We start from the raw sequence: 16,903 nt of genomic DNA, 5'->3' as shown, positions 1-16,903 counted from the left end.
AGATGAACAGTTCTGCTTTGTTTTTACAGTTTCATTGGCAAAACTGAACAAAACAGACAATATTGTGTCTATAAATAAAACAATATTAACTTCTTATTTACTGACCTGTTGTATAAAATCAGTAGGCTATCAGATTTTCACTCGTTATATTTGTGACAAAAGCAGCACACGTGTAATGTTGCACTCTGTTACTCGTGTGATATTACTCAACTCATACGATCTAAATATGAGACAAAAACTCAAACATGGGCATTTTTGCCCCAATATCTGGATTTTTATTACAAAACGTACAAAAGCAGTGCTCTACAGGAGGTAAGTTAAATATAGCCTTAATATTAAATTTAACATAGCCCAATTCAATTTACTCAGGAACAAGTAATAGATTAATAAGACTAAAGACTGCACATTTTATGAACCCAAAATGAATTATATCTCATGTTTCACCATTATAAGACAGAGCAGCACTGGCCGAGATGAAGCTGTTCTCAGCAGGTACACGAGCACTGAACGCCCGCTGACGGCCTGGAAACATAAAACGTCCAAAAACGTCTAAACAAATTGTAAAATGGCGAGATGATTAAATATGAGTCACATATTTCAGGTCTAAACAACTACATTCTTGCCTAAAAAAACCCATTCTAGCCCACCTGCCGCTAACTATAGTTGCCACAGTGTATGGTTGTCATTTTCCTTTTGTAGGTTTTTTTCTAGATGTTTTCCATGTTTTATGTCTCAATGACATGCAAGAAAACATCCAAATAAAGGATTTCAAGAACAAAAACAAGGTATTCACTTCCTACCCCTAGCATAGTGAAGTATTTTTCATGTTAATATTAGGAATTTTTTGTTGACATATATATATATATATATATATATATATATATATATATATATATATATATATATATATATATATATATAATCATGAGGGTCTCTAGAATCACCCAAACAAAATAACAAATTTTACAAGAGATATATAGTTTTTTGTATACTTAATCAAAAGTCAAATGACTTGTAAGTGGGTATACTGTGTTTAATGGGTTAATAAATAAAGGTTATTGGTCGTGTTTAGTGCTTTTTTTCTTTCATAATATTTTATATTGTTATATATTGTTATTTGTTGATTAATTATTTTTTTTTAAATGTATTTATTTTTTGTTTGTTTGTTGTATGTGACCCTGGACTACAAAACCAGTCATAAGGGTCAATTTTTTTTAAATTAAGATTTATACATCATCTGAAAGCTGAATATATATATAAGCTTTCCATTGATGTATGGTTTGTTAGGATAGGACAATATTTGGCCAAAATATTTGAAAATCTGGAATCTGAAGGTGCAAAAAAATCGAAATATTTAGAAAATCGCCTTTAAAGTTGACCAAATGAAGTCCTTAGCAATGTATATCCACTCACAAAAATAATTGTTTACACATTTACAGTAGAAAATTTACAAAATATCTTAACTGAACATGATCTTTACTTAATATCCTAATGATTTTTGGCATTAAAGAAAAAAAATAAATAAATAATTTTGACCTATACAATGTATTGTTGGCTATAGCTACAAATATACCCGTGTGACTTCTGACTGGGTTTGTGGTTCAGGGTCACATATAGATGTAATTTTTTCTAATGAATAATGTAGTTTAACATTTTAATTCACAACGCTCTGTTGGAGCAACTTAATCTGGACGTTATTCTGCACTTTGTTCCACCACTTTAAAACAAACGGATTTGTTGTTTGTTTTGTTTTCATATTAAGAGATTATAAGCTAGATGCAACTTTTTTTGTGTTCGCATCGAATGTTCTTCGACTTTGATTGATCTGTTGAAAGCAGTTATTTTGAGTTAGATGCATAAATGTTCTCCTCTTATTCAAATTTTACATTGAGGGGTGCATACAACATATTTGCCCACCGGCAACTATAGTTGCCACACATTCAAACACGTTTTTTAAGAAAAAAAAACAAAAAAAAAAACCTGGGGAAAATAAATGCAGAATATGTTCACATATGACACTATTAATAGGACTATATGCATGAAACCATTCAGAAAAATTTGGGCACAAATGGGTTAAAACTGTAGTTTGTGATACAACTAGTGTAGTATTTGTAAAAACATACAGTGGATTTACTCGGCCACCATAACAGTGATAAGGTAGGAGTGTTGTTATCACTATATATATATATATATATATATATATATATATATATATAATCCTGTATAAGTCAAGCTGGGGAATCAGGAGGAGCAGGATGGTTAGCTCGAATTTAGCAGTGAGATGACAGGATCGGCGAATGCCAAACTGCAAAGTGGCTCAGATCCTGAGTGAAGCTGAGTGGAAGGCCAGCTTGCAGGTGGATCTTTAATCTGACGACCACTCCACCATGTTTCCCATGTCGTCTCTGATGCTTTCTCAGGATAACATCCAGCAGTCGGGGACGGAATATCACCTAAGATACTCCCTTGTGTGTCAGCGAAATTTTCTATTTTTGCTTCAAAAACATCCATGTAACTGATACAAATGTCAAAAAAGGTCTGACGATCGTAGGCGAGAGACTCAACGTACTTAAAAGGCAAGAGAGTTCATATTAAAGATGGCATGCCACATTCACAGGCGCCATCTTTTAGATATGTCACATTTTGGGGAAATAAACCTACAAATGACATACTAAGAGTAGTCAATGAACAATAAACTGGTTTAAGATAATGTATTTACATCTTATATATTACATTTACCTTTAAAGTGTTTAGAAACTTTGCTAAACATTGTCATTGTGTTGTTTGTGATCCTCCATCAGCAGCTGCAGTATCTCTCAGCTGTATCAGTGCATCACTGTGACGTCTGACTGACCGAGGTTTTTGTACCACTCTTTATCACTGTGTGAACACAGCTTTACTGTTGATCCAGTGGTAACTCTGACAGTAATAATCTCCTGTATCTTCAGTCTGGACTCCACTGATGGTCAGAGTGAAATCACTGCCAGATCCACTGCCACTGAATCTAGATGGAGTTCCTGACTGGCGGGTGTTGATCAAATAAATCAGGAGTTTAGGAGCTTCTCCAGGTTTCTGTAAGTACCAGGACAGACAGGGTGGGTTACAGCCTGTTAAAGGAGTGCTGGCGGTGCATCTCATCACAACAGTTTCTCCTGGTGTGACTGTATGAACTACAGGAGTTTGAGTAACTGTGATCTGTCCACTGGAGCCTGAAGAGAAATGAATAGATTCAGATGTAAAGTATAACAAGGCAATAGAAACATGATGTGTCATATTAGAAATAGATATTATACTCATAAAATATACATTAAATATACATTATTAACTTTATTTTTTTAGTTATAAGAGTTTCAGAGTCAGAGTTTCACTGTATACCTGATATACAGATCAGTGTCCAGATGAAGAAGGTGATTGTGTTCATTGTTGTTCTTTTGTCTTGTGTGATGATGAAGATTGTGTTCTGTTCTGCTCTCAGTCATGAAGTGTTAAACTCACAGCACTATAAACACTCTCAGAGCACTGAAGCATGTGTCACAATGCAAAGTGACTCTCTCTATTTAAATCATCATCCTGAAGACTGTAGATCAGTCACAAACACATTTTCCAACAACTTCCTCATGCTGTGAAACATGTCAAACAATTATACACACATTTCTGAAGTCTATTGACAGAATCATGTATATTATTGATTTGGTCATTATTAATATTTTGTAAGGTCACTGAACACTTTCTATCATTCATTCTACACTGTTCTGGGCTCATTATTAGTTCATGTAATAAACTGCAGCAGCTCTTTGGTTTCATTGTGTTTCTGAATGACACAATATCAGTGTTCAGGGTGGAAGATTTCTCAGTTCTCTGATACTGAACAACATCCATGAGCTCCAGCAGCATTAAAACACACTGTGCTCTTCTACTGTGAGGAACTGCAGTGTCAGTAATGGAGCGTCTAACAGTTCAGTTCAACAGCCTTTACTGAGATACTGTGAGATACTGAGGTTTTCACTAGTTTATTTTATTGTGTTTCAGTTTGTTTCCTTGGTGATTCATTGTTTGATTCATTTGCACCTGATGTTCATTTGGTTAATTAGTTTGTCTGTATTTAAGCCCTGTGTTTCTTTCTGTTCTCAGTCAGTTCTCATTGTGTATACAGCAGTTGTTCTGAGTATTCTGAGCTCTGTTAAATAATTATACACCACTGCGAATAGATTCGTTCCTCACCTTTATTGTAACCGTTCGCTGACAATGATACAGGACAATTTCAAATGCATGTGAAGAAATCATTTGCAGCTCAAAACTTTATTTATCTGAAGCATTTATCTTAAGGATCTTTTTTATTTTTAGAATTTTTTTTTTTTTTTACATAACAGGGCGTGTTGTTCAAATGTATTTGGTGCACCTTTGTGAAAATGTGCCAGGGTGTTGGTGTCTGTTTGTTTCCTCTTGCTGTATACTTCATTCCCTGTGTTCTCCATTCCTTGACTCCTGGATTCAACGCTCGATTGAGAATGTTGTTTGGTCAGTTTCTCTGGTTTAACTGAACTTACTCCAGACTGCAGGTTTGAAACCTGCATACCTCGAGTAAACATGGTTTGGGTTAATCAACCGAGAGTTTATGTGATGGTAAGTTAACCTTGTTTTCTGGTTATTTTATTAATTACTTACCCTGTAACTACATGAAATAAGAGGGTAACAAGCTCCGCTTTCATTTACAGCCCGTAATGTCATACTTACCTTGTAACTACATGAAACAAAAGCATATTTCCCCATGTATTAAAAAAGATTGCAATAGTTCTTTCTACTTGCTGTTACAATAGGACCAGCCGGGAGACAGAAGATAGGTTAACAGGTAGTTTATTGAACACAAGCAGAGTATATGGATGACAACAGGTGAGTAAACAGATGCAAGTTCATGACTGATGAATGATATGAAGAATGACACTGTCCTTTTGTGGTTGCAGAGTGACAATGGAGAATGATACTTGCTGAATGGAGTAGATGACTTCAGACAACACTTCACACCAGACTGAAGACGAGGAGAGGAGCTTGGGTACACAGAGTACAGGTAAGTAGCAAGAGGAGTCCTTGAGGTAAGCATTCAGGTAAGTCCTTTGATGCAAACGAGACCGGACAATGTGACTGTGTGTGAGTGTGTCTTAAGTAGTGCTGGTGATGATCGTGCTGATGAGGTGCAGGTGACGGTGATTAGTATTCCGGGGATGGTGTGCGCTGTGATTGGAGGGTGCTGGAGCCTGGCGTGTCTGTGACACTTGCCTTGAAAGAACTTAATCAGTGCACTTTCTCGCTAAATTGCTCCCAAACGTAAGATTGTTGTCTATAATAATAACAACAGTGTAAGTCCCCTTTAGTTAATATTTAATAATTACAGTATAAATAATTTGTTATTTTCCTGGTTGTTACCCCTTTATTCCCAAGACTTTGCATATTGTTCCCCTATACTTACACATACTTACTGTATGGTTACACTATAATTATTGAAAGTTACGCTGTAAATTCTTTGTAATTACGCAGTACTTTCCGGGCTGTAATCTAAGGACTCTATCTACCATTCACTTACCTGTTCACCTGTGTTTGGACTGCCATTTGTCAATCAACATACCATATCCTGCAAACCTGTTGTCTCCTACCCTTCTGTCCGTAACAGTTTTATTTGATTCAACATAGAATTTATTACACATGAACTTTTGAACTGTGAGGTTGAGTAAATGATTACTGAAATGTCATTTTTGGGGGGACTATACCTTTATTTATTATTATTATTATTATTATTATTATTTTATTAATATGGAAATATGAAATATTTTTAATAAAATGAGACTCAAAAAAAAAAAAAAAAAAAAAAAAAAAAACTAAAACTGCCAGTAGGTGGTGGTAAATATCTTAATGATTAAGTTGTTCATCCATTGAGAAGTGAAGTAAATGGTTCTCTTCAGGCTTGTCAGACACAGAATGATCGATGGACGATATCAAAGTAGAGATCAAACGGCTCTGTTTGTGTTTGAATCACTCTCGCTGTAGTTTGATGTCATACACCGATCGGTCTGTGTAGCGCCGCTTCAAGTCAGGAATGAAACACTGCTGTGTATTGCACGGAGATGAACAGTTCTGCTTTGTTTTTACAGTTTCATTGTTAAAACTGATATTAACTTTCTTATTTACTGACCTGTTGTATAAAATCAGTAGATCGGATTTGCACTCGTTATATTTGTGACAAAAGCAGCACACGTGTAATGTTGCACTCTGTTACTCGTGTGATATTACTCAACTCATACGATCTAAATATGAGACAAAAACTCAAACATGGGCATTTTTGCCCCAGTTTCTTGAATTTTAGTACAAAACAAAAGCAGTGCTCTACAGGAGGTAAGTTAAATATAGCCTTAATATTAAATTATTACATTTAACATAGTCCAATTCAATTTACTCAGGAACAAGCAATAGATTACATTGTATGCACATTTTATGTACCAAAATGTATTATATCTCATGTTTCACCATTATAAGACAGAGCAGCAAATCCCTGAAGCACTGGCCGAGATGAAGCTGTTCTCAGCGGGTACACGAGCACTGAACGGCTGCTGACGGCCTGGAAACATAAAATGCCCAAAAACATCTAAACAAATTGTAAAATGGCGCTTTGATTAAATACGAGTCACATATTTCAGGTCTAAACAACGACATTCTTCCCTTAAAAAACTCTTAGACCTGTAGTTTGTGATACAACTAGTGTAGTATTTGTAAAAACATACGGTGGATTTGCTTGGCCGCCATAACAGTGATAAGGTAGGAGTGCTGTTATCAATAAAATATCACACAGCTTTCAGCGAATTAGATTCGAGGACCAGAAAGAACTGTTATATATGTGTGAGTATATATATATTGTTATAGTGTTCGTTAATAAGTTGTTTGTGTTACAGTTATTTCATGTATTCATAAGAAGTTCAGATGTGGCTACGTCATCACACGGGGTTTAGTTCACTGTTTGTTTTACGTTGTGCGTCAGTGTGCTCATAGGCTTTGGTGCAGATGGTTGTATATAAACCCATCAGTGCTGGGCAAGAGCATAAACCCCGCTATTGTAAAGTTGTGGTTTAATAAGTTAATGAAAATTCAGTTGTTCATTGTTTGTTCATGTTAGTTCACAGCGCATTAACTAATGTTAACAAGATTTTAATAATGCATTAGTAAATGTTGAAATTAACATTAACAAAGATTAATAAATGCTGTATAAGTGCAGTTCATTTTTAGTTCATGTTAACTAATGTAGTTAACTAATGTTAACTAATGAACCTTATTGTAAAGTGTTACCGTTATTTCATATAAAAATAAATGATTATACATATTTTTTATATTCACTCTATTAATTAATTTTATAAGTCTTTAGAAACGTTGCTAAACATTGTCATTGTGTTGTTTGTGATCCTCCATCAGCAGCTGCAGTATCTCTCAGCTGTATCAGTGCATCACTGTGACGTCTGACTGACCGAGGTTTTTGTACCACTCTTTATCACTGTGTGAACACATATTGACTGTTGATGCTGTGGTAACTCTGACAGTAATAATCTCCTGTATCTTCAGTCTGGACTCCACTGATGGTCAGAGTGAAATCACTGCCAGATCCACTGCCACTGAATCTAGATGGAGTTCCTGACTGGAGGGTGTTTATATAATAAATCAGGAGTTTAGGAGCTTCTCCAGGTTTCTGCTGATACCAGGCTAAGTAGTTGCTGTATATTCCTACATCTATATGACACTCTATTGAAGCTGTTTGACCCTGTTGGACAGTTTTAACTCCAGGTTGAGTCAGAGTCACTCCTCTGGATTCTGGAGAAGAGAAAAGAAAAGAAAACCAATTATTGTTTAAAACTACCATCATATACTTTTACAAGAACACCAAAACCAGAGTCAGTTTTTATCAGTCTTACCTTGAGCAAACAGTGTGAGAGTCCAGATGAAGAAGGTGATTGTGTTCATTGTTGTTCTTTTGTCTTGTGTGATGATGAAGATTGTGTTCTGTTCTGCTCTCAGTCATGAAGTGTTAAACTCACAGCACTATAAACACTCTCAGAGCACTGAAGCATGTGTCACAATGCAAACAAGTGGGCAGGATTTACAACAGACACACTAATATACACTAGAGTTACAGAATGATGATTTACATTCTGACTAATGTTATCTTTAGTTTATTCAGTCGTTTTTTTTTCTTTTCTTTTTTTCTTTTTTTTTAATATTCTGACTACTTTGACACTGAGGATCAGTGTTGGGGGTAACATTAGTAATGAGTTATGTAATCAGATTACTTTTTTCAAGTAGCTAGTAAAGTAATGCATTACTTTTAAATTTAGAACAAAATTTCTTTTATTTTTTCAAATAAGTTACTCAAGTTACTTGTTTTCCCATGTATTGACTGACAGCTCTTCTGTCCTCATGTTGACAGAAATAAAGTGCAGAGGAGTGAACATGATGGTTATTGTATAGACTAAATGTGGACATGAATTTACTCATCTCACACAAAATCAGAGTCAGTATTCTTCGAAATGAATAAAAACAGTGAAATGCAATCTTGAAATGTATTTATTTTTACATTTTATTGCTGAAGTAAGAGTGTTGAACTTTCTTCTGAATCCTATTCTTCTGCACTCCAGAATGGCAGCACAGCTCAGTTCTCCTTGAGGGACTGCCACCATTTTACATTAACTTTGTATTTGATTATTTTGTATTAAAGTTACGTTGAACGTTCGCCGGTTCCCGTCCTCCTTCTTCCCACAACAATAAACTGTGTTACAAATATCTATGAACTTTAAGGGAGTTAACTAGTTAGCTGAGGTCTGGGAGCGGGGCTATGCCTCAACCAATCACCTGACTTCTCAAAACCTACAGTACTGTTTGTCTTATTCTCTTGAACCCTCCCTTCCCCCTCTCTCTCATTCATTCAACCATCCTTATCATCCCCTCTTCTCTTCCTTTCCAGGTTGTATCAGGGGTCCTAATCACTCGGCCAACATTTAACTGAGATGATGTTTTCACCCTGAGACTCTGGGCCGCCGACCCCAGACGCCAGATCAACCATCCCTTTCCCTTCCCCTTCATCCTCTCCCTATTCATCCCTAACTTTCTTCAGTAAATAATTCTCCAACATTCGTGGTTGTGGTGTGGTCCTTGATCGTGAAATGTCCTTTAAATCGAAAAATATGAGAATCATTACATACACCTTATAACTTTCATTATCTTTATTAACATGTTTTAATTCAACGTTTAAAACATGATGTTTAAAGAACAATACATCACTATTAAATGTCAATTAGCAGCTTTATTGTAAATAATAATAATAATAATATCTCTTCTGGACAGTGGATCAGTTTGACTTTGTCATCATGCTGTGTGCCGGAGATCTCCAGTGCTTCTGGCACTTTGCTCGCTATGGTGAACGCTTCTACTTACACTTCATGGTAAGACATTGTTCTGCATTTAAATATTAGTATGAACTTGAATGGTTTGAATGTTTCAGCTCAGTATGTGTGTGTTCAGGTCCAGCTGGTGACTGTGTGGCCCTTGATACACATCTGTCTGTGATTGTTAATGCTCCGAGCGGATTAATAATCGGCACAGCTGACGATGAAAGTGGTCAGATTGTCTTCAGTGTTGAGGAGACTGGTGAGTCTCACCTTGATACGTGTTTTAGTACATCTGCTGCCCACATTATGAACAGAAAAATCATCTGTTTCTAGAATTCAAAGAGGATTTCATGTGGACCATGCAGTGAATCCCAGACAGAATAATTCATAAATTAAAAATGAATGTTGTTTATAAAAATTAATGTCGTTAATGTGTGTTTGCAGGTTTTCCTGAACTTTGGTGTGTGTTACGAGAGACAAGAGAATAAAAAGGAAGAAGAGAAGAAAAAAAAGAGTAGGATATGAAACAGATGAACAGTTCATTGTCCTTCATTGAGGTAATAAACAACAAACACATCCTTACTCTAATATGGGCGACAAACCCCGCTGTTAACAAACACTAAACCTGCGACTGTTTCACCTCCATTTATAATCTGCTCTCCAGTAATTATTTGAGTCAGACACGACTGTTTCTTCAACATCAGACTTTTTAAAATGTGAAATGGGTTTATTTATGTATTTATTTATTGTTCCTTTTAGTAATAACAAGGTCTTATTTGAACTTGTATCTCCAGAAAGAAGAGCAGCAGTGGATTGCAGTCACATGAAGCTCCTGTGAGGACGCTGAACATCTGCTGATGGAGCTGCTCTATTCTGAGAGGAACAGAATCACCTGATGATCAAACATGAGCTTCACTGTCCACACTTTATTCTCTGAAATGAGTCAGAAGAGTTGGACTAATGGAGAGATGAGGTTTGTTCATGTTCATCAGTTTATAATGAAACACTGTCAGTGTCTGAAGCCTCTGGACTGCTGAGATCGTCCTTGACTCGGTTAGAGAGTAAGAGCTCCAAGAGTTCAATCCACAAAACTATTAATGATCCGCTGGATTCAGAAAACAGGTCACGTCTGTGAGCAGTTGTGTTTGTGTGAATGTATGAGGGTGAGTGTGGTCTGAAACAAAGACAAATGATGAAAATTAGACACAAATATGAACAATCCTTCTGTTAAACTGTTACAGATATTAAACATTCATCATCATAAACATAAATGAATAATAAACAATCAGCCATCATGTGAAATTCACTGACACTTCCACAAATATCATGTAGTGTGACAAAGTAATCTTGATCTGGTAACAGATTAACAGACATTAATATATCGATAAAGTGAATGGAGTATCAAACACATGGACTGCGTCTGAAATCACATACTCTCTTCAGGTACTTATTTTGAACAAGTAATTACTTCACAATCACTAAAGTATGTTCTGTATAGTGTGAGTGTGTGTATGAATGTAATCTGGACGAACTACATCTGCCATGATGTCATTATCATGTGATCTCGTGGCCTCATGGGATAGTTCCCATCAGATGGTCATCCGGTACTTTTCACCTCCTCTTTTATAAATACTGTGAATTCACACATACTTATTTTGTCACACACTGTTTTTGACCTACTAAGTATGTGATTTTGGATGCAGTCACGGTCTTAAAGGAAATGTGTGTAGAAAATATAAAAGACATGTGACCCTCTAGTGGTGAAGTGTGGAAGTGCAATGAAAGGGATTGACTTTCCTACAGTAAATAATACAGATAATATTGTAGTGTAAAGTTTTGCAGGGACGAGCACCACTCACATTTTCTCCAGATTTTAGTCCAGTTTAGTAAGGGATATAAGATTGTATGTCACATGTTTACTAAACACATCATAATAAATAAATAAAGTCTCTGAAAGGTTTGATACACCATTGTGTTGTTTGTGATCCTCCATCAGCAGCTGCAGTATCTCTCAGCTGTATCAGTGCATCACTGTGACGTCTGACTGACCGAGGTTTTTGTACCACTCTTTATCACTGTGTGAACACATATTGACTGTTGATATAGTGTAAACTCTGACAGTAATAATCTCCTGTATCTTCAGTCTGGACTCCACTGATGGTCAGAGTGAAATCAGTTCTGGATCCACTGCCACTGAATCTAGATGGAGTTCCAGTATTACGGGTTGTTGCACAATATATGAGGAGTTTAGGAGCTTCTCCAGGTTTCTGCTGGTACCAGGCCATACAAGTATATGAACCTGGACAGCCATCATACACTGCTGTGTTTGTTTTGCAGTTTATAGTCACTGATTCACCAATCTGAACCGTTTTTACAGAAGGGGTTTGAGTCACAGTCACCTGTCCACTGAAACCTGATAGAAAAAGCAGAATATTTGTGTAAGATTCACTGTTGATGATATTATAATATTTTAATGTGAAATTTTATTGAAACATTTACCTTGAATAAACAGTGTGAGAGTCCAGATGAAGAAGGTGATTGTGTTCATTGTTGTTCTTTTGTCTTGTGTGATGATGAAGATTGTGTTCTGTTCTGCTCTCAGTCATGAAGTGTTAAACTCACAGCACTATAAACACTCTCAGAGCACTGAAGCATGTGTCACAATGCAAACAAGTGGGCAGGATTTACAACAGACACACTAATAAACTCTCTACATATAAGATTTGGTATTTCAATGGTCTACTTTAGACATTCAAGTGACTGTAAGTAACTTTACAACTACATGTCAACTTATTCTACTGACCCAAACCCAAACCTAACACTCTTCTACAGTCTACTGATACACTAATGAGAGTTAGTCGACATGTAGTTGACAATTTACTTATAGTTAGTAGAATATCTAAAGTGGACCATCGAAATAAAGTGCAACCTAAGATTTTACATTCAGACTGATGTTGTACATCTTGATTAATTGTACAATATTTTTAATTTTTAATTATAAATTTTATTTATTTATTTATTTTTGTTTATATTTTGCAGACTATATGAACATCTATCAGTGTGGATGAAGCATTTTCAGCTTTCAGTGCCGCTGTAGAAATAATCTATTCACTCTCATGATTCATTTATATAAGGTGAATGTTTCTGATAATATGTGACCAAGATAAAGTGAGCAGAATTCAGCTGGTCATGTGATCTCAACATGGTGGCCATGGTGGTCTTTCTTTCTTTCTTTCTTTCTTTCTTTCTTTCTTTCTTTCTTTCTTTCTTTTTAGGCCACCAAAATTACTGGAGAATCATACATATAGATAATTTTAAACATATTTGTCAAACACATTAACTATTTCTTCATAAACACATTACAGTTTTTCTCAGTTGCTTTGGTACATTTCTTGAATCATCCTTACAATTTACAAAACTGTATGTTCATTTCTTGAAATAATTCATACAAACAGCACAACATTTTGGATTACCTGAAAAATCATTAGTTCATCTCTCAAAAGCAAATATTTATGTCAATGAACATATCAAGTCCTTGTGTCATTGTTCTCGAACATGATAGTCAAAATGCTTAGCCATGTTGTCAATATAACAGAGATGAATATTTCAGATGTAGCCTAAACTATGGCTATGGTTTTTATGACAGTGAACAAATTACTGAAAAATGTCCTTGTGATAAATGAAAAAGACAAGACACTGATACACTGATACACTGTATATATATTCATGTGATTGTGAACATGTGTGATATCGTATCTGTATAGAGTTCATTTAGCCTACTATACTGTAAGTGTAAAGCAAGTGTAATATGCTCCTGTAATATTAAGATTATAGCATGCATACCATATTAGAGTACAGTGCACATTGCTGAAATACATACCTGTTATGTCTATGAAATGCTTGAATGATTGAGGAAAGATTTTTCCTCCAAACGTTCGGCTGCACATTTAGACCCACATAAGCCGTTGTCAGGTCATGATTGAGAACATGAGATCATGAGAACAAGAGGCCTCATAGTGGGCCTCATTTCACCAGAAACGTGCCTATGCCCTTTGCCTTATCTACCTCTTCCTCTGTTTGGCCTCCATACCCTTCTACCACACATCCTTACTCTTCTTCTTCTTCCCAGCTGTTGACCCTGTTCTTCCATTATCAGAAACTGAAACTCTTGTGTTGTTTCTGTCTATATATGCTTTCCAGTTGAAGATTCATAACATGCATCTTTCTGCTTTAGAGAACTGGTTGTGTCATTGGTTGATCTAATGCTTTACATTTTCCTGAATACATTAGTGAAATTCAGGATTCACCTGCAATATTCATCAATTCAGGACACATTTACAAAAGTCTAATAGAAATGTTTAGATAATATACTTGACATTATGATAACTAGGTCAACCATTTTGCATTTAATGACTTGTGCGATGAACTAATGACTAGATGTTTTGAGGGGTAAGACTATTCAACAGAGAACCATATAACACATTTTGAGCAACATGACATTATCAATTGATAATGTAGGAAATAATTGTACATGATCAATTGCCTGAATGTATTAAAGCATTTTCAATGTGTTCAAAAGAATGAGAAACTGCTTTTATGATGCACAAGTGACTAGATGATGTGGAGGATGAACAAGAGAATTTCAATTCTGATCTGAGAAATGTGCCAAAGAGACTGAGAAAAACTGTAATGGACTACACCTTTCAAAGCATGTTAACATCAGAAATCAAGTACAAAATAAATCAATTTTACTGTTTTTAGAGTAAAGCAGAAATGATGTACATAATGGTGTTTGTGAGTCCTGATGTCCTGTTATGTTCCCGATGGTGTTCATCAGGACTCATAATCAGGTCATGTGACACTAGATTAAACAATGTGAATATGAAATGTTCAGAATTATTGATGAATTATTTGAAGCTGCAGGTTTTTCTGTGAATCATGATGATTGAGCTTCATATGAACAACAGAAGATCATTATGAGAAACTCACAGATCATCAAATATATATTTCTATTAACAGTGTTATATCAGACATCATTTCATCCAAACTGAATGTTTGAGTGTTGAGAAGATGTGAGTTTCTTCTAATATCAGTGTGTTGAAGTGTTGTTTCTCTCTCTCTGCTGGAGTTTGTGTTCACTCGAGTGGAATAGAGGTTTTTGTACGACCGTTTCATTAGATTGTATCACTGTGGTACACATTCGGTGGAGGAACTAAACTGCTGCTCGGTAAGTCCTTTTCATTTCATATTTAAAAAAATATACAACTTAGATTTCAGAAAGTGTTTTACAGTTGAAACAAGAACAACATTTTTAAATAATAAACATTATTAGATATTGTGGTGAGACTTTACTTGAAGCCTTAAAGTTATTCATAATGTACGTTATAATGCCTCATATCTTTTCATAAATAATTGTAGCCAAAGCAAATGCATTATAATATTTGCAAATTTCTTGCAAATCTCTACATCTGAAATTGGTTGTTTGTCATGAGTTTTAACATATACTTTCTAAAGGTGTAACAATTAATAGAGCTGTACAAAAAAAAAAAAAAAGTAGTTGAACTAACTTTAAAAATAATAATAATAATAAGGCAAACTATCAGATTCAACTTTTTAAGTTAACTCAATTAATTTGCTCCAGTTAAAATCAACGTAAAAACTTTTGTTCATCTAATGAGTAGCAGGTTTTTTGAACTGAAGACTTCTTGTCAAGGAAACTAAATAATATTTAGCATTTATCAGTGTGAGCAGCTAATCATTGTTCTTTCATCTCCATGTTTTATTTTCAAAGCTAGCTAAGTTGAAAAAAAAAAAAGAGGTAATTATTATTATTAAAAAAAAAAAAAAAAAAAAAGATTATTGCTCTATATTTACTGTCTTGATTTATGCTGTTGTTGTCACTGTTATTCAGCTGTCATATGGTTCAGAGTTCATATTTTCACTGAATTATAATTGTTGATCATCATGTTTGAGATTTGTGTGTTGAGGTTTATGTTCTTCTCTCTGCAACTTTTGCAGCTTGTTTGTCTGGGTGAAAATGGCTAAAATGTGTGTCTCTAGTTTAAAGAGGCAAATGATGTTCATGTCGTGTAGCTCTGAAAATAAAACATGGAGATGAAAAAACAAGGAGTGCATTGATAAATATTCCTTGAAAAGAAGTTCAGAAGACTATGTGTTACTCATTAGATGAACAAAAGTTTTTACGCTGATTTTAACTGAAGCAAATTAGCTGAATGCGACAGGTTGCCTTATTTCTTTTTACAGTGAAACTGTGGTTACAATTATTCATGAGATCATACATACACTATAATGTGTATAACAATGCTTAATTAATGTATTAAAATACTTTTATAATGTATTGTGTATAAAGGCTTTAAGTAAAGTGATAGTGATATTGATTTATAATTATTTAATCTAAAATAATGATATTGTTATATTTATACATTCAGAAGAACAGCATTATTCCTTAAAAAAAATCTAAACATATTTACATAATGTGTCTCACTGTGAGTGAAACAGTGTGTTTTCTTAGTGTTTGTGAATGTGTTGTGTTTGTCTCCTGCAGCTGGTCCCACAGTGAAGCCCTCAGTGTCTCTGCTGCCGCCCTCTTCTCTGCAGATCTCTGGAGACTCAGCCGCACTGCTCTGCCTGCTCAGCTCTTACTCTCCACAGGGGGCGCTGGTGAGCTGGACACTGGACGGGTCAGAGGTCACCGAGGGGGTCGTGACCAGCGCGGAGAGCCAGCGGGACGGCCGCTACAGCCGCAGTAGCGTCCTGACCCTCAGCAAAGCACGCTGGGAAGAGGGAAAGGTGTACGTCTGCAGAGTAACACATGATGGAGCTCCTCATGAGGTCTCGTTCCACAAGAGCTCTGAGTGCTGATGTTTCTCTCCTGAAGATGAGCCGTATCTGAGTGTCCTGTGTCAGGCAGGATTCACATGAGTCTAGTGCTGCAGCTGTAGTGATTTACAACTCAATACTGAAAGAGAGCTGGCGTGTCAAAGCACTGTGTGATCTTTCAATCTGCTGTAACATTCAATAAAGCTTCTCAACAAGTTCACTTTGTGTCTGACAACATCATTCAACTAACAGATGAAGATGCAGGTGCTTTTCACAAGCTTGATGTAGCAGGAAATAAAGTCAAATAAAGCTCTTGGGGTTTGAACATGGTCTCTGGAGACAGAGCTGCTCTATTCTGAGAGGATCACAATCACTCCACCCTGACAATGCAAATGGGCTTTTCAGTCTCACTGTTTGATTGGTCACATGATCTGGACTGGAACACACCAGTTTCACTTCTGCTGAAAATGTCACGATGAAAATAGATAGATGAAAATGTCATGAAAATCAACTGAATTCAGTCTGTTCAGTTTGATTGACAGGGATCATATATTACACCTAAAACATGATGATCATATTAAACACTGACTCATTCTCTTCAGAAACACAAGATTGATGTTGATTTAGATGATCTAGTGTTATTAGTG

The 16,903-nt window shown here is 35.6% G+C and overlaps 2 long non-coding RNA genes and 3 gene segments (V, D, J or C); 2 read left to right on the top strand and 3 right to left on the bottom strand.

Annotated features, from left to right (window-relative positions):
* Positions 1-1,541: 1,541 nt before the first annotated feature.
* On the bottom strand, positions 1,542-3,765 carry LOC125247298. The segment is given in 2 exon segments: positions 1,542-3,209; positions 3,376-3,765. Coding segments are annotated over 2 exon segments (378 nt in total).
* Positions 3,766-7,408: 3,643 nt separating this feature from the next.
* On the bottom strand, positions 7,409-8,130 carry LOC125247308. The segment is given in 2 exon segments: positions 7,409-7,845; positions 7,947-8,130. Coding segments are annotated over 2 exon segments (366 nt in total).
* Positions 8,131-9,342: 1,212 nt separating this feature from the next.
* On the top strand, positions 9,343-10,326 carry LOC125247330. The gene is made up of 4 exons (XR_007180063.1): positions 9,343-9,470; positions 9,550-9,675; positions 9,861-9,973; positions 10,211-10,326. It is a non-coding gene; the product is annotated as an uncharacterized LOC125247330 (long non-coding RNA).
* Positions 10,327-11,488: 1,162 nt separating this feature from the next.
* On the bottom strand, positions 11,489-13,363 carry LOC125247941. The segment is given in 3 exon segments: positions 11,489-11,829; positions 11,916-12,008; positions 13,297-13,363. Coding segments are annotated over 3 exon segments (501 nt in total).
* Positions 13,364-14,454: 1,091 nt separating this feature from the next.
* Positions 14,455-16,476, top strand: LOC125247324. Its single transcript, XR_007180056.1, has 2 exons — positions 14,455-14,643; positions 15,982-16,476. It is a non-coding gene; the product is annotated as an uncharacterized LOC125247324 (long non-coding RNA).
* Positions 16,477-16,903: the final 427 nt, after the last annotated feature.

The sequence above is a fragment of the Megalobrama amblycephala genome, linkage group LG15, assembly GCF_018812025.1.
Source record: "Megalobrama amblycephala isolate DHTTF-2021 linkage group LG15, ASM1881202v1, whole genome shotgun sequence".
Classification (NCBI taxonomy): Eukaryota; Metazoa; Chordata; class Actinopteri; order Cypriniformes; family Xenocyprididae; genus Megalobrama; species Megalobrama amblycephala.
This window is presented reverse-complemented; position numbering and strand designations above follow the sequence as displayed.